This window comes from Eumetopias jubatus, unplaced genomic scaffold (assembly GCF_037043125.1).
Source record: "Eumetopias jubatus isolate StellerSeaLion01/CBP00866 unplaced genomic scaffold, mEumJub1_p1.0 scaffold_17, whole genome shotgun sequence".
Classification (NCBI taxonomy): domain Eukaryota; kingdom Metazoa; phylum Chordata; class Mammalia; order Carnivora; family Otariidae; genus Eumetopias; species Eumetopias jubatus.
In genome coordinates this window covers 57,679,353-57,697,828 of record NW_028274823.1, presented here as the reverse complement: position 1 = coordinate 57,697,828, position 18,476 = coordinate 57,679,353, and the positions used below count along the sequence as shown (strand labels likewise).

The following is an 18,476-nucleotide window of genomic DNA, read 5'->3' as shown; positions in this document are numbered from 1 at the left end:
CCCAGTGCTCCATGCAGAATGTGCCCTCCTCAATACCCATCACCAGGCTAACCCATCCCCCCTCCCTCCTCCCCCCATAACTTAAGTAATCTTAAGATGCCTAAAATGGATAATGATAGTGTCTACCTCATTGTAGTGTCTCTGGTGGCTAGTACAGATCCTGGCATATAGGATGTGTCTGATGAAGTTTGTTCAATAACTGACAGAGTGGATGAACTAATGACTTTTATGAAGATTAAATACGATTATATAATTTTAGTTTGCTGGCACAATTCAAACATTCAATAAAAGTTGAATATTATCATCAACATCCTCTTCAGCCTTAAAATCCCTTCCTTTGCACGGGCTGTTCCCTCTGTCTGGAACACCTTCCCATCTCTTCTGTGCCTTGTTGCTCAAGACCCAGGTCAAGCAAACTCCCCCTAGTCAGCCTTTTCCAGATGGCCCCTTCCCATATTGTCCCTCGACTTTTCTACCATTAAAGCACCTCTGAGGTTGGTTTACATTGATTTTTGTTTTTTTCATGATGGCTTTATTGAGATATAATTCACATATCATAAAATTCACGCATTTGCAGTGTACAATTCAGTGACGTTCAGTATGTGCATAGAGTTGGGCAGTCACCACCCCAATTTTAGAATATTTTCACCGTCCCCCAAAGAAACCCCATACCCATTAGCCCCACTCCCCCTCACTCCAGCCTCTGGCAAGCACTGGTGTACTTTCTGTCCCGATGGATTTTTCTATTCTAGACTTTCATGTAATGGACTCATACAAAATAGGGCCTTTGTGTCTGGCTTCTCTCACTCAGCACCATGTTTTCTAGGTTCATCCAAGTTGTAGCATGTGCCCGTAGTTCATTCCTTTTTGTGGCTGAATACCACCTACTTCGTGGTTATACCACATTTTACTTATCCACTCATCAGTTGATGGACGTTTGGGGTATTTACACTTTTGGGCTATTATGAATAATGCTGCTATGAACATATGTACAAATTTTGTATGGACACATCTCTCGGTATATGCCTAGATCTGGTAACACTATGTTGAACTTTTTGAGAAACTGCTTGTTTTCCAAGGTGGCTGCACCATTTTGCATTCCCACCAGCAGTGTATGAGGAGGTCCAATTTCTCCATGTCTACAATCATTTTTTTAGTGTACCACCGTACCAGGGAACTTCTTGACGGCAAAGAGTGTGAAATTGTGGTTTTCTGTCACCCCAGCTCTCAGCCCAGTGCCAGTCAGAGAGAAACTTTGTCCTCACCTCTTCCCTGCTCCATGGCACCATAGCAGTGTCATAAAGACATGATACCTTCCATGTTAAAATAGATGCTCAAGGTACGAGTGGACTACTTTATTACACAAAATGCGGACACTGAGAAGTAAAAAGATCTGCCCGATGTCACACAGAGTCAGAGCCAGAACTCATGACTCAGGACTGGTGGCACGGAGCTCTTTCCTACAGTGCTCCATAAACTGCCTCTGAATTTACTCCAAGACCAGAGGAGAATCAGCTTTGGCTCCAGGGATCTGGTGCCAAAGCCCTAGGATGGAAGCCACAGATAGCAAATTACCCTGCAATAGCATGTTTCTCTTCAAAATGCCTGGAAAGCCTACATTCAAAAACCACAGCATGTCTGTGTCTTTGAACCTATGAATAACCTTGTGATTATTCACCCTCCAGTACAATAGAAGCCGCATGTCCCTGCACAGAGTCTGCGCTGTGGCTTTAGGGCCCCTGGGCACGGGCTGCGTCCCCAGGGGGTGCTGGAGCCTCCGTGTGGAAGGTCATGCATCACTCCATGATGGTGCCCTCTCAGACCCTCTGTGGAAGCGGGCAGGCACCAGCTGCTGGCTATGAACTTGAGTTGTACAATGATGCTGTTGTTTCTGTTTGCAAAGGCATTCCGAGAAGCATCAGGTTGTTACTGAACTCCCACTATGGACTCAGTGCTGTGCTGGGTGACAAGGCATAAATGTGGCCTCTGCCTGTGAGGAGCTGGCAGGCTGTTTAGGGATCCCAGCTCCATGCTCGCAGTGTATTTTAACGAGCTAAGAGGAGAGACAGGGATGCTAGGGAAGTAGACTTGAAGCAGGAATGTGGGACAGCAATGCCATCCGCCTCCGCAGGGAGGGAGCAGGGGGGCAGGACAGGGCAGGATGGCCCAGGTGCATGGGGGCAGCAGTGAGAAGCCGCACGCCCCACTGGAACATCCACACTACTGCTCTAAGGTGGAGGTGCGGGTGTCAGCTGAAGAGGCCTTCTGGGGCACTCAGGTCAAGCCCCTTATTTCCCAAGAATGGAAGTTGTGCATGGAAGGGGACCCAGCCCGTGAGTCTCTTGAGAACCCCTGACAAAGTGCAGCCAGTATTATGTGGCTTGCCAGGTGAAAGAGGAGACCAGCTTGGCACTGGGGAGAGCCATGGGGCTGGGATAGTGTCACATTCCAGCCCTTCGCAAAGGGCCGGGCCCAAGACACTTAGAGACCTCAGGCAGGTCACATGGCCTCCCTAGTTCCATGTTGCAAGTAAATTAAATGTGATGAAGTACATAAAGCATATAGAACAGGGCCTGATACTTATTTAGTAAGTACTCACAAATGGGAGCTATTTAAAAAAAAAAATTTTTTTTAAGTAATCCCTGCACCCAATGTGGGGCTCAAACTCACAACCCTGAGATCAAAAGACACATGCTCTATTGATTGAGCCTGCCAGGTGCCCCCCCAAATGGGAGCAATTTTTGTTGCTACTGTTGCTGTGGTAGTTGTTGGCTGATTTTCGCACGCTAATTATATTACAACTTGCCAAGAACTCTTTCACTAATTTAGGAGATTTATGACTAGGGCAGTGGTTTCAAACATCGAGGCATGTTAGAATTACCTGAGGGGAACTGGTTCAAAATTAGATTTCAGGGCCTAGCCCCTCCCAGTTCTAATTCAGTAGGATATATGTATATATTATATATATATGTATATATATAAAATAAAATATAAATAAAATTATCTATATCTATCATGTTATCTATATATGTTATCTATCATATATAATATGTATATTATATATATTGTATGTCTTTAATTCTTTATTTTTTATAACTGTCTCAGGTGATTCAGTGCTGGTGGCTCAAGGACCACAGGGAGAGAGGCTGCCTTGCGGACCCTGCCTTTTCCACGCTTATCTCTACGTTCCCACCCCTTAAGATAATCCTTGTTAACTGTGGTTGGTTTTGTTTGTTCCCAGAAATTTTCTATGCCCTTACAAGCATATCCACTAATATATCTCTTTTCCCCCATGCTCACTTTGTGAAAAACACAAATAGGATCATAGGATAGAGCAGGGATTAGCAAATGTTTTCAGTAACATGTTGAACAGTGAACAGTAAATATTTTCGGCTTTGCCGGCCATATGGTCTCTGTCCCAACTACCAAACTGTCCATTGTAGCTTGAAGGCAGCCACAACAATTCGCAAATGAATGGGTGTGGCTGTGTTCCAGGGCAGCTTCAGTTGCCAGACAGGCAGCAGGCGGGATTTGGCCCACCAGCCACAGTTGGCTGCTACAGAGTACAACTATCACTTGGATATTTTGAATCTTTTCTGGATCAGCCCATGCAGTGACTTTATTCTTGAACTGCTACATGGTACTGAGAACATATTTAGCCACTTCTCAACTGGACAATTAGGTATTTTTCCAGGTTTTGCTGCACCAAACAAAGCTTCCATACCCTGTGCGCTTGGTTGACTATTCTTTTGTCAACTGGAATGAATTCTCAGAGCAGAATTGCTGACTCAAAGGGTAAGTGTGAGTTTAAAATTTTGACAGAGACTGCCAAATTGATCTCAGGCTCCTTTTTAAATTCAGATTGCCACATAACCTTGTGATTTTCATTGCTTAATCTTACTTCTGGTGAATATTTTCTGTTAAAGGTTTTGTAATAACGAAAGGAAAGATTCCAAAGACCGACAGAGGGAACAATGAACTATGTGGTAACGGATTCCAGTTTATAATTCTTTAATAAATACTTGCCTACCATGAAGCGATTTGCACAGCATTCTTGTCCATGTAAAAGCAAATTCCCTTCTGCCCAGACTCCCAGAAAGCAGTAGGGGCAGCTCTTTCTCAAGGTAAAGAACATTCTGTGCAAAAGCACAATTTAAGCCCTTGCAGAGCAAGTATGCGGATCAGATAGGACATAACTGCTTTACAGCTACAGCACACGCACGCCTAGGCTCCGTGATGGTAAAAATGAATTGCATTTCCAGTGGGAGTTCTCAATCAGACCCTTTTACACAGCTGGGCCAATGTTTCAGGTTCTCTTACCTGGAAAAACGCACTGATCACACTCACTGTTGTTGAGATTACAGTTATGAACAATCAGCCTCCACCGAGCCTCTCCTATGACCCTGGCACCAGGGAAGTCCTTCACCTACATTCCTTCCACCCGGTGTGGATGGCTTCATGACCATCTTACAGATGGAAAAACTAAAGCTCAACCCGTAGGTTAAGTAATTTAACTATGGTGATAGAGTCAGATTTGACTTCCAAGTCCACAGGAAAAAATACAATCATTTACTGCATTGAAATGTAGCAAAAACTTTGATGACTGATTCCTAACTATTGTACCAATTCTTAGGAAGTCCTGCACATTGTATAATCTTTCATTACAAAATCTATTTCTCATCCTGACAAATAAATCACCTTCAGAAATCACATACGACTGTGACTGAGGCAACGTTTAAAAATAGACTTACAAAGGGAGTAAGAGAAATATTCTAAAATCTGAATGCTGACATTTCTGATTCTGGTCCAGACAAGATGGCATAGACCCATTTTTGCCTGCTCTTCATGGCTAAGCACAGCTACAAACCCTGGAAATGGCGAGAGACAACCAAAGGAAAACTGTGATTTTGATCAAGTGGCAAGCTGGTTTGGGACCAGGACCAGAGAGAACAGTGGCAGGGGCATGTGTGTCCTACCACCCATGGGAGAGTCCTTCCCAACCCTTGACCTAGCAATGGAAGGCAGGCCAGGTAGGCTCATTCCTCCCCCTTAGAGAATGGGAGTCTGTCTGGTGGTATGACACCAGCTGGCAAGGGGGATCACTGGGAGTCCAGCCAGGAATAAGCCACCAGGGAGGTATTCTCCTTCCACACAGACTCCCCCTTTCCCCCTAGAGGTGGGTGGGCAGGCTGAGCCCACGGGAGAAACCTAGCTATTGCAGGGGACTAGTCCAGGAAGCCTCTTTATCTCTGCAGCCTAAAGCAAGACTCTCCTCCCCCACCCAGGGCACTAGCTCAGTAGGGTGGGCTGGGAGGACCAGTTGGGGGAGCCACACACCCTCCCCCCAAGAGATGCCCACCAGCACCTTGAGGCAGCACCTGCAGGAACCAACAGAAGCCCCAAAGGCACTAGAGAAAACCAAACATACCAGAGTAACAGTGCGAAGTGCTGAAAATTAAACCGCCATTGAAACCACGGTCCACAAAGTAAGCCGAGCCCCATGCACCAGCCCTCAGTGGGGATGCCTGCTAAAATACAGGATTTACATAGGACCATAATACACAAAATGTCTAGGACACAACTAACCCATCATACTGTGAACGAAGAAAATCACAAGTTGAGTGAAAAAAGATAATGGACGCCAACACGGTGATGAATCTTGACAAGGATTTTAAAGCAGCCATCTTAAAACTGCAGTTAAGACTGTCAATTAGAAATTCCCTTGAAATAAGTTAAAAAATAGAAAACCTCGGCAAAGAAATAGAAATTATAAGAAAGAACTGAATGGAAACTATAGAACTAAAAATACAGTAACTTGTTCCATAATAACACCACCTGCTGGGTAGGTTCACTGTCAACGTGGAGATGACAGAGGACAGGCTCCATGAGCTCTAGGACACAACAACACAACTCACCCAGTCTGAAACAGAGGGAAGATAGACTGGAGAAACAAAACAAAGCCTACGGACCCACGGACAACACGGGATGTGTTGTTAGCACTGTTCAGTGTTTTGGGGCGCCTGGGTGGCTCAGTCAGTTAGGCGTCTGCCTTCGGCTCAGGTCATGATCTCAAGGTCCTGGGATGGAGCCCTGCATCGGGCTCCCCGCTCAGCGGGAAGTCTGCATCTCCCTCTCCCTCTGCCCCTCCCCCCACCTGTGCTCTCACTCTCTCAAAGAAATAAAACCTTTTTTTAAAATTTTTTATTTTTTTTAAAGATTTTATTTATTTCTTTGAGAGAGAATGATACAGAGAGAGAGCATGAGAGGGTCAGAGGGAGAAGCAGACTCCCCGCTGAGCAGGGAGCCCGATGCAGGACTCGATCCTGGGACTCCAGGATCATGACCTGAGCCGAAGGCAGTCGCCCAACCAACTGAGCTACGCAGGCGACCCTCTTTTTTTTTTTAATTTTTTTTTAAGATTTTACTTATTTGAGAGGGAGAGAGAGAACGAGAGAGAGGAGAGCATGAGCTAGGAATTAGTAAGAATATAGCATCAAGGGGCGCCTGGGTGGCTCAGTCGGTTAAGCGTCTGCTGTCGGCTCAGGTCATGATCCCAGGGTCCTGGGATCAAGTCCCGCATCGGGCTCCCTGCTTGGCGGGAAGCCTGCTTCTCCCTCTCCCACTCCCCCTGCTTGTGTTCCCTCTCTCGCTGTGTCTCTCTCTGTCAAATAAATAAAATCTTTAGGAAAAAAAAAAGAATATAGCATCAAGACTACTTTAAACATAAGGTATTTCATTCTCAGGTTCCTAAAAATAAAGTCAGTTTTAGTCTAATAATTAGGAAATTGATAGAAAACAAACACCAAACAGCACCCATGCCCACTTGGTAACATCAGGCTTCAGAGTAAAGTAAAAATACTATAAATGAAGTTCCAGCAAAATAATTTTATTTTCTAACACATAGTAAACATATACATCCAACATGCACTCGTCTTGCACATTTATTCACAAATGACTTCCAAATTACAACTGCTTTGATATTGAAACATGTACTAACAGTTATCTTAGTTGAGATATGAAAAATGCTTTTAGATGCAGAACATTCTGAATATATTGGTTGCAGCAGAATTTGCTTTAGTTAGATTAGTTCTATGAATTTAAAGCTTTGAAAAGCTACTACTTTTGCATCTAATACTCCAGATGAATAAGATGCAGCAATATCAGCTTGTATTCCACAGAATATTCATTAGTTTTTCTGGTGATGGAACCACTTATCCACTGCATTCAGAGAAAAGAAAACCAAATTAGAATCTCTATTAAGAATCAAAATTAAAAATAATAAAAAAAGAATCAAAATACACCCAAATATAACCAAATATAAAAGAATACCATACTTGCTTTAATGTATCCTACCATAGATTACCTTAAAACAAACTTACACCTGAAGTTTCACTACAGCAAAAACAGGTAATTTATCACAGTGTTTTCTTCTGGGCTTTCTCACTCTTGATACTAATCAATAAACATGTGATTCTCACCAAAGAACCTTACAGAGAATTCTCAATGTAAAGGGGGAGAAAGCTGTTTTCTGGGTGCAGCAGCTGGTGGCCAGAGGGGGGATCCAGAGCCCCACGTGCTCCAACATCCATGAGGCATCTACCCGGAACCCAGAGGAGAACAGCGGGTCATGGTTTGGAAACTGCTGTGATGGGGGTTGGCGTGAAGGGTGGCGTTAACAGCCATCTTTCTTCCCGCATGCATTACGGAACTCTAAAAATGTTTCTTCTTCCCTTCCTTCTCTTTCTCTGTGGATGTGGTGTGTAAGATAAATCTGTAGATACAGATACAATTTTCCCACACATACACACAATGTTTAGTGTAATTTTACTAGAATATAGATCTTACCATCTGTTGGTACTGTGCAGGCAGATTCGCATGGTGGTGGTAACTAAAATAAAATATTAAAATGTATTAGTCTAATTCCAGAAAAAAAAATTTAAAAAGTATACCAACACAAAAATCTAAAAGAATATGAACAGATAGTAACTTCCCCAATTTTTAGGTTCTAAAAATAATTTATAATATATAGGAACAAGGCAAGGTTCACTCTACTGCCAAAAAACAAATTCAGGCCCTTAGCTTTTGATTGCACACAGGAGGATAAATAAAAAGAAATGTTGTTTGAAATAAGTGATTGATGCATATATAATGAAATTTATATATACACACACATATACATAAAAAGTAGGCAGAGTGTTCTCACTGAAAAGTTATGACTGTTAACCAGTGGTTTTTCCCTTCCAATTTTTCTCATTCACCTCAACTTTGTCGGGATTCATATATAAAGACAAATCTAAATGTACTGGCTTCATGGTTAAATTATTTTTCCTTGGACTACACCCCACTTACAATGCAATAAAAAGACTTCATATTCTTTTCCTTATTTAATATAGTAAATGAGAATAATTTAAGATTATCTATTTCAGTCTTTTGGTTAACCCAAATCAAATAATTAAAAATAATACAAAGCCAAAATTACTTCTTTCATGAATAGTTTACTACCTCACGAGGAAGTCTTTTCTAGGGTTATGAACCACTCCTGCATGGTGCCTGAAAACTGACCACTTTCTTAGTCCTTGCTAAAACGAAGTCAAGTAAGTTCCCATTAATTCTTTTGGAAGAAGGGCTTATGATAGGCACACAGGATTTGGATTAGTCGCTACCTTCTGGAATCATTTTGATTGTTACAATTGTACTATTTTCCCATTTAGAGTTGACTAGGACCCTTCTCAGCTTCTCCCTTCAGTCAAACGTCCACTTGTGTGTGTTCATGGTTTATAATTTCAAGACTTCACACAATAATATGCATAAGGGAACTCCAATATCTGTTGAAAGAAGTACTTTCCCTCCCCATTGGCATCATTTTTTTTTAGCCACCAAGTATGTTCTTTTTCAAGGAAAACTTTTACATACAGCATCCACAATAGCTTTGGCAGCATCGGGATCACACTTGAAGGGGCTCTCAGAAACTGTAGTATTCATGCTATTAAATAAAACAAAAGTAGTCATGAGTCATAGTAACAAAACTTGTCTCTTCAGAGTTAAAAAGCAACAGAGATGGTAGGCCAGATGAGATTCAAGTTTGGTTTACTTGAATCTCAAGTTCACTCAAGTTGTAGGATACAAAATCAATATATACAAAAATCTGCTGTATTTTCCATACACTAATAATAATCAGAAAGAAAAATTAAAGAAAATAATAACATTTACAGTTACATCAAAAAGAATAAAATACCTAGGAATAAATTTTTTTAAAGTAATCTCCATGTCCAACGTGGGGCTCAAATTCACGACCCTGAGATGAAGAGTCGCATGCTCTGATTGAGCCAGCCAGGCACCCCAATTTGGGTGGGAAAGATGTGTACACTGAAAACTATAAGACACTAATAAAAAGAGACTGAGGAAGACACAAATAAATGGAAAGAGTCCATGGTCATGGACTGGAAGAATTAATATGGTCAAAATATCCATACTACCCAAAGCAATCCACAGATTCCATGCAATCCCTATCAAAATTCAGTGGCATTTTTTCACAGAAACAGGACAAACCTAAAATTTGTGTGAAGTCACAAAAGACCCTGAATAGCCAAAACAATTTTGAGAAATAAGAGCAAAGCTGGAGGCCTCATACTTCCTGATTTCATGCCACAGTAATCAGAACAGTATGGTATTGGCATAAAAACAGATACAGATCAAAGGAACAAGATAGAGAGCCCAGAAATAAAACCCATTCATATAAGGTCAATTAATTTACGATAAAGAAGCCAAGAATATACAATGAGAAAAGGACAGTCTCTTCAGTAAACGGTTGGAAAAACTGGACAGCCACACGCAAAAGAATGAAACTGGACCACTATCTTATATAGTACACAAATATTAAATCAAAATAGGTGAGACTTGAATAAAAGACCTGAAACCATAAAACTCCTAGAAGAAAACATAGGCAGTAAGCTCCTTGACATCAGTCTTGGGGATAAATTTTTGGATTTATCCAAAAGGCAAAGGCAAAAGCAAAAATAAACAAGTGGGACCATATCAAACTAAAAAGCTTCGGCGGAGCAAAGGGAACCATCAATAAAATGAAAAGGCAACCTACTAAATGGGAGAAAATATCTGCAAAGCATATATCTGATAAGGGGTTAAGATCTAAAATATATAAAGAACTCATAAAACAATAGCAAACAAACAATCTGATTAAAAAATGGGTAAGAGGACTGGATAGGAAATTCTCCAAAAAAGACATCCAGATGACCAACAGGTACATGAAAAGGTGATCAACAGCGCTCATCAACAGGGAAATGCAAATCAAAACCACAGTGAGATGTCCCCTCACACCTGTTAGAATGGCTAGTATCAACAAGGTAAGAAATAACAAATGTCAGTAGGATGTAGAAAACAATGAAGCCCTTGTGCACTGTTGGTGGAAATGCAAACTGGAGTAGCCACTACAGAAAACAGTAGGAAGGGTCCTCAAAAAATTAAAAAAAGAACTACACCCTATGATCCAGCAATTCTACTTCAAGTATTTACCTGAAGAAAGCGAAAACATGAAATAGAAAACATATATGCACCCTCATGTTCACTGCAGCCTGATTTACAACAAGACATGGACACAACCTAAAGGTCCACCAATGAATGAATGGATGAAGAAATGTAGTAAATGTAGTATATATACACAATGGAATATTAGCCATAAAAGAGAATGAAATCTTGCCATTTGTGACAACATAGCTGGAACTTGAGGGCATTATGCTAAATGAAGTAAGTCACACAGAAAAGGCGATGTATCGTATGATCTCACTTATATGTGGAATCTAAAAAAACAAAAAACAAAACCAAGTTCATGGATATAGAGAACATACTGGTGGTTACCTGAGGTGAGGTGAAGGGTGGATGGTGAAGGTGGTCAAAGGTACCAATTTGCGGTTACAACTAAGTCATGTGTATGTAATGTACAAGCATGGTAACTATAATTAATAATACCATATTGCATATTTGGAAAGTAGCTAGGAAAGTGGATCTTTAAAGTTCTGATATCAAGAAAAAAATGTTGTAATTATGTGTGGTGATGGGTGTTAATTGGACTTATGGTGATCATTTTGCAATATATACAAATATCGAATCATTACACTATATACCTGAAACTAACATAATATTATGTCAATTATACCCCAATGGAAAATAATTTTTTGAAAGTTGAAGATGGTAGACCAGATGAAATTCAAGTTTGATTCAGTGGAAAGCTTTCTCACCTGTATTAAATATTCTCTTTATTTTGCCAAGGTATAATTATTCTTGTTGCCAATTTTATTCAAGTACCTAAACAAGTTCAAATTTAGAAATCTAAGGACTGAATGCCCTGTAATTCTCACTGAAATAACTAAGAAATGCAAATTAAAATGAGAAACATATCTTTCCAAATTAGACAAAAGCAAAAAATCCTATCAGTTCCTGTCAGTGCTGGTGAAGCATCTGAGATAAATGGCCTAGCGGGAGCAACACTTGGTTCTTGGAGAAACATTTCTGGAAAATACACTGATAAACTGTCCCCAAACCTTTTAAAAAGTCCATGTGCTTTGATAGAGAAGTTCTACCTCTCAGAATTCAAACAGATTTAAACAATGATCTATAAATGTTCAATATACGCCATCTCACCATTGATAAGAATGAAAAGCTGAAAGTAACCCAAAATGTCCAGCAATGGGGATGATTAAAAATGGTGTATCTAGGAGGTGGGATATTATACAGAGATGGAATATTACATAATATTATAAAAATATTTTTAATGATATGAGGAAATACTTATAGTGTTAAATGTTTAAAAAATCATCAAACATGGGGCACCTGGTAGCTCAGTAGGTTAAGCATCTGCCTTTGGCTCAGGTCATGATCCCAGGGTCCTGGGATCAAGCCCTGAGGTGGGCTCTCTGCTCAGCGGGGAGCCTGCTTCTCCCCCTTCCTCTGCCTGCCATTCCCCCTGCTTGTGCTCTCTCTCTCTGTCAAATAAATAAATAAAAATCGTTTTAAAAAATAAATTTAAAAAATTAAAAATCATAAAACAAATTATACATGCAATATAATCCTAATTATTTTTTAAAGTATTACACATACAACTGCAAAAAAAAAAAACACACTCTAAATGTTAATAGGAATATCTATGGAAAAACTGATAAGAAGGATTTTTTAAAAATATAGGCTTTGTTTTTGTTTATCCATAAGTTCAAAATTTCCTATATATTCATTATTATAGTACTAGTATAACATGGGTATGATGAGAAATGATCTAAAATGAACAAGGAAATATCTGCAGTTATCTGTTACTTAACATGCATTGAGGTCATTTCTATAGAAATAAGACACCACAAAAATTGAGAACTTAAAAGCAATGTCTTATGATTGTGCATTTTCACACAAATGTATAACTGCTCACTTTTTCTTCTGTTTGTGAAAAGACAGTGTTTTCACTTTATAGGACATTATCCTGACTCACAGAACAGAAGATCCCTGAGAATTATTTTTATACATTAGGGTTTTCCCATACTCAGAAAAAAATCTTACTGCCAACTTTTGACATTTAAAAAAATGAATATGATACACATACACACACACACACATATATATAGTTAGAAAATTCAGAAAGTCGTAAAATGAAAGCCTTCCTCTCCTCTCCAGATGGTTGTCCTCAAAGGCAATTATAATTTATAGTTCTTCCCCCCTCCTAAAAAAATTTAGATATAAATACATAGATGCTGGTATTATGTGTGTGTGTAGGGGGGGTGTTTATCTTGCATAAATAGGATCATATTAAATACACTACTAGGAACTTTGCTTTTCTCCCTTTATTTTGGGTATCATTCCATATCAATTATACAGATATTCTTTTAATGTGCCATATACTGGCACATGTTCTAGTATATAGATATACTTAACCATTACATTTTTTCCTAACATTTTGCTATTATAAATGACATAATGAACATCCTTATACATGGATCTTGGCGAACTATGGATATATTCCTAGCAGTGGTGGTGTGAAGAAATACATGCAATTTTAATTTTTCTATTGGATCCTGTCAAATTGCCCTTCACAAAGGTATACCCATTTATACACTCAACAGCTACATATGTATGTTCTTGGTATCCCTAGCTATCATCTGAGTTTTTTTTTAATTTTTACAAATGTAATGGGTGATATCATTATCTTGCTGAATCGCATTTTAAATTATGAGACTATACAGCTTCCTTTATGTAAATTTCCTTCTCCTACCTTTTTTCTCCATCTATTGAGTTGTTTATCTTACCAACTTGAACAAGCTATTTATATATTAAAGAATTTAGCTCTTCATTGTATTTTGTTTAAAAAAAAAGAACTGGGAAAAATTGTCTCCTGATACATAAAAATATCACAAGTAAACCTTTCTTGTATGGATTTTGAGTTTGTGCTCTGTTTAGAAAGGCCTTCCCTGCTAATAAAGAAATTCACTTAGGGGCGCCTGGGTGGCTCAGTCAGTTAAGCGGGCCACTTTTGGCTCAGGAGATGGATCTCAGGGTCCTGGGATGGAGCCCCTTGTCGGGCTTCCCTGCTCAGGGGGGAGCCTGCTTCTCCCTCTGCTCATGCTCTCTCTCAAATAAATAAAATCTTTAAAAAAAAAAAAAGTTAAAGAAATTCACTTCTACTTTTTCTAGAATTTTTCACATCAAAATTTATGTGTCTGGCATTAAATACTGATGTAAAACAAAGGCTGTAAACTCAACCACCAACAGGCTGCACCCAATTAACATAAGGGTGTAGAGAAGCTAACTGTAAGAAAATGTGCTGAGCTGCTTCTGAGGGGCGCTCTTAGGCACCTGCCTGGGCACAGCACCTCTTAAAAACAAAACAGAACAGCCAGAACATGGTGATGGTTGCCAGGGTGCATCCCTGGTAAGGAGTATATGGAGCAAGGTAGGGATCTAGCCTGTTTTCTTCCTAAACAGCCAGTGGGTCCAAAACCATTCATCTGTAATACTTTGTTATAAACTAATACATGTTTGGGCCTACCAAACTCTAAAGGACTGAGTGATTTGACTTTCTCCTTCAATATCAAACTTTCAGGAAAACAGTATTGTACATTTTCACACAAATGTAAAACTGCTCACTTTTTCTTCTGTTTGTTTCCCAGCTGAGTGCAGAGCCTGATGCAGGGCTCGATCTCACCACCCCAACATCATGACCTGAGCAGAAATCCAGAGTTGGCCGTTTAACCAAGTGAGCCACCCAGGCAACCCCCCTGCATCTCTGTTACATGCTTGGCAAATATTTAACTGCTCGATAAATGTAAGCTATAATTATTAGCAGTAATAAATTTTGTGTCCATGGTAGATACTGGTTAAGCTGCAATGCATCTTCTATATTTATATCAGAGAAAAACTCTTGCACTCAAAATTATTTTACTCACTACATTCTGAGCACCCCGATGTTACGAAGCCTTTCCAATTACCCTCACAAAGCTCTGATCTCACTGCCCCCTTTATAGTTTTAGTTTGTACTTGTTCAGAGTATCTTATGAGTACTTTTCAGATGCTTACATATCTACCTTCCCACTCCCTTTAGGACTGACTGACAAAACCCGTTCTCTCTTTTCTAAGGGAATGTAATGATACAGTGTGCTTATGTCATTAAAACCTTTGGAGCAAACTGGTCTGCTTTTTGCGTTAAACATGCAGAGGAGAGTTACTGCTTACCAACTGATTCCCTTTCCGTCGGTTTTCTTTGTCACTAACGCTCTCCAATGGTCATGAGTGCTTTTAATAATATCAATTGCAAAATCCTATAATTTGAAGAGATATGCATTACAATGACAGATAAGTGTTCTTTCCTTATTATCAACATTTTCCCAAAGACTGATTTGTCTTTTCTGAATTCACTTCCTTGTGTCAAAAACGGAAGAGAAAATTTAAATGAATAAATCAATATCAAGGCTGTCTTACTTATGTCTTTAAACATTTGTTTTATGATTGTATAGTCTTTAAATGGTAACAATATAGTTAAATTAAAAAAAAAAAAACAAAAAACCCAATCTAGTTAAATTAGTTTCAATACAAACAGGCTTAAAGCTACACTTCTAAATGATGCATTACCTTATCTTTAAATCCTGCATTGAAAGCAAACTGGTTTTCTGGTTTTCCGTCAGGAACCTTGTACCTTCTAAACCAGTCCACAGTAGCTTCCAGGTAGCCAGGTTTCAGCCGCTTGACATCATTAATATCTAAGAAGAGAATAAGCAGATTGTAAGATGCATATGTAATTATTCATGCAATAAAAATCTCAAGTACATACCTTGAGAGAGCTATGGAATGGATTATCAAAAAAGTAAAAGATAACAGAGCTAACCACCTTGTTGAAAGAGAGCACATACACATGAAAAGGAAATCATCTATGACTTTATTAAGGGAAGAATCAATACAATAATTTCTATTATAAGAGGGGAGGGAGAAACGACTGGGGGCTACATAATGAAAGAACTAGTTTGGCAAGGTTGGATAAAGTCTATGAGAAGGGCAGAAGATTCTAAAAAAGACAGCCTGAGGCTATATTCAGAGGTACACACCCCAATTACCAAAGACAAGAAAAATGGATTACACTGAAATCCATTGATGGGTGATATATTAAACAAGACTAGACTTCTCACGCTCTATAGGATAGGCATTCTATATCACAATGCTCTAGTTCTGGCCAACAGAAAAGTGTCCTGTTTAAAAAAAACGTTTCAGGGCATCTGGGTGGCTCAGTCAGTTAAGTGTCTGACCTTTTTTTTTAAAGATTTTATTTATTTATTTGACAGAGAGCGAGCGCACAAGTAGGCAGAGCGGCAGGCAAAGGGAGAAGCAGGCTCCCCCACTGAGCAGGGAGCCCAACATGGGGCTCGATCCCAGGACCCCGGGATCATGACCTGCACCGAAGGCAGACACCCAACCGACTGAGCTACTCAGGCACCTCAATTGTCTGACTCTTTTTTTTTTTTTTTTTAAGTTGTCTGACTCTTGATTTCGGCTCTGGTCATGGTCTCAGGGTCATGGGATTCAGCCCCTCGTAGGGCTCTGCGCTCAGCAAGGGAGTCTGCTTGAGATTCTCTCTCTCCCCTGCCCCGCCTCCCACTCGTGCTGGCTGTCATGTGCGCTCTCTCAAAATAAATATATAAAATCTTTTTAAAATTTGTTTAAAAAATTAAAATTTTAAAAACTTTTCAAGGTTTCTGTATAGCCATCAACAATGCCTAGCCTCAAAGTCCTCAAGCTAAACTTCAAATGACCAAACTGCTGTTCAATGCAAGCAAACAGAAGAAACAAGGGTTAAAAAACCAATCAAGAAAAGTACTACTGGAAGGAGGAGTACATTCAACAACAGAAGCGCATTTAAATTTTATAGACTTTGCTTAAGTCTAATTTATAATCTGTGCAGTTAAAGAATATCATGCATTCTGTTATCATAGTACCACCAAAAGTACTGAAAGTTTACGAAGTGAACTGGGAAATGTTTAAACACTGATAAATTTCAAGGAACTTATAATTAACACAAAACGTGTCACCTGATGCCAAAATTTGAAAATCCAGAAATCTGAAATTCAAGTGTGGGCATTTTCCAACACCAACAACCAACTCTCTAGTTCTCCAGGTACCAACAGCAACTGGGTGTCCAATTCAATCCACCTGACAACCTCTACCTGGGGCCAGCATTCAGTTCCAAGTGAAAGGGCTCAGTCCCACAAGACTGACCCCACTTCAGACACCAGTGGTTTCGAGGGCTCACAGGACTCCCTCCTCAGGTTTAATTTGCTAGAATGACTCCCAGAACTCAGGAAAACCCTTTACTTATGTTTACTGGTTTATTATAAAGTATACAACTCAGGAACAGCCAAATGGAAGACATGCACAGGGCAGGTGTTGGGGGCTGGGGGGGGGGGGTGTGGGTGCAGAGCTTCCAGGCGCGCTCAGGGTGGGTGTGCCATTCTCTCAGCACCTCCCACGTGTTCACCAACTCAGAAGTGCTCCAAATGTCATCATTCCAGAGGCTTGGAGAGCTCAATCTCCAGTCTCCCCTCCCAGTCCCAGAGTCCGGTGGGTGGGGCTGAAAATTCCTACCCTCTAATCACTTGGTCTTTGATGACCAGCTCCAATCTGAGGCCAGCTAGGAGCCCCACCTAAGTCATTAGCAGAAACTCAGGTTTGAAGAGAAAGGCTCATAATGAATAACAAAATACACTCAGACACACTCAGGAAATCAGGAAATTCCAGGAAGTTCTTTGCCAGGAACTAGAGACAAAGACCAAATTTATTTTTGTATTATACCATAGCCTGGAAAACTATAGGAGCTGATCAACTCTCTAATTGTGAACAGGACCTTGAAAGGTATGCTGGATCTAGACTGGGGAACCCTGAACACCAGACCCAGAAAAGAAAAGATAGGAAAAAAAGAACCCAGTCAACTTTTGTTCCTCATCTTGCATGCTGTGTACACAAAGACAAAGCCAGTGGTCTGCAGAGCTACAGAGCGCTCTGCCTCCTAATGCCACATCAAAATCCTACCAAAGACAGCACCAGTTCCGTGCCGTTCCCTCCTGGGTTTGGCTTTCCTAATCAGCCAGGCAGCACTGGTGGTGTAGCGTGCGTGAACCCCAGGCTCACATTCACCGGTTCCCATAAAGCAACAAGGCGATCTGGCTACCGTGGGCCCCACAATGACAAAGAGGATCAATGTGTCCAACCTGGTTGCTGCAGTCCTCTTCCAGGGCTCTGTGTGTATCTCTCCCAAAGTTGTGGCCAGTCAAAAGTTCTCTCCATCTAGGAACTCCAGTAATGAATGGCAGACAGACACTGTCTTGGGTTGACATTGTGGGAAAGCTGCATATTACTTGCACCACGGGGCCAGCCACCCAGAGAAGGTTTTCAGGCTTCTAATAGCCTCTACTGCAGGGAAATGATACCCTAGCAAAATGCCACTGACATGATGACAGGTGTGGCTTCCCTAACTGTGGCCAGAGCATGTCACTTAGTGCCTGTGCTCTTATGTAAGCAGCACACGGGAAAATGGACACATTGATCACGAGAATCATTGTCGAGGGGTATAAACAAATAGAATGAATGCATTCTCACTGTACAATATTTTAACAATACGGAACTATCTGAAACAAAAAGTCAGTCTCTCTTTATCCTTCTCTCTTTCTGCCTCTCTCTGACTCTTCTGCTATCACATCTCCTTCTGGCTATAGCTGAGAAAGGTTGTCTGCCTTCAAGGACTCATGAGATTAAACGGGACCCATCTGGATAATACAGGATACTCACTCCATCTCAGGGACCTAACCTTAATCACATCTGAAAATCCATCTGCCATGTAAAGTAACCTATTCAGAGTTTCTGGGGATTAGGAGGTAGACAACTTTGGAAGGGGTGTGGCTTTCTTCTGCTACTATAAAATTCTACAGGTTTTGAAAAATGCA

At 40.4% G+C, this 18,476-nt stretch overlaps 1 protein-coding gene across 1 annotated transcript in view; it reads right to left on the bottom strand.

The window, feature by feature from the left end:
• Nucleotides 1-6,865: 6,865 nt before the first annotated feature.
• The window catches only part of PPA1 (inorganic pyrophosphatase 1), a 34,279-nt gene continuing 22,668 nt past the window's right edge, over nt 6,866-18,476 (bottom strand). Inside the window, exons 7-11 of the mRNA XM_028109631.1 lie at nt 15,121-15,248; nt 14,725-14,810; nt 8,914-8,983; nt 7,846-7,888; nt 6,866-7,218 (exon numbers count right to left, since the gene is read on the bottom strand). Coding sequence (XP_027965432.1) covers nt 7,187-7,218; nt 7,846-7,888; nt 8,914-8,983; nt 14,725-14,810; nt 15,121-15,248 — 359 coding nt within the window. The 3' untranslated portion in view covers nt 6,866-7,186. The remainder of the gene's footprint in view (nt 7,219-7,845; nt 7,889-8,913; nt 8,984-14,724; nt 14,811-15,120; nt 15,249-18,476) is intronic.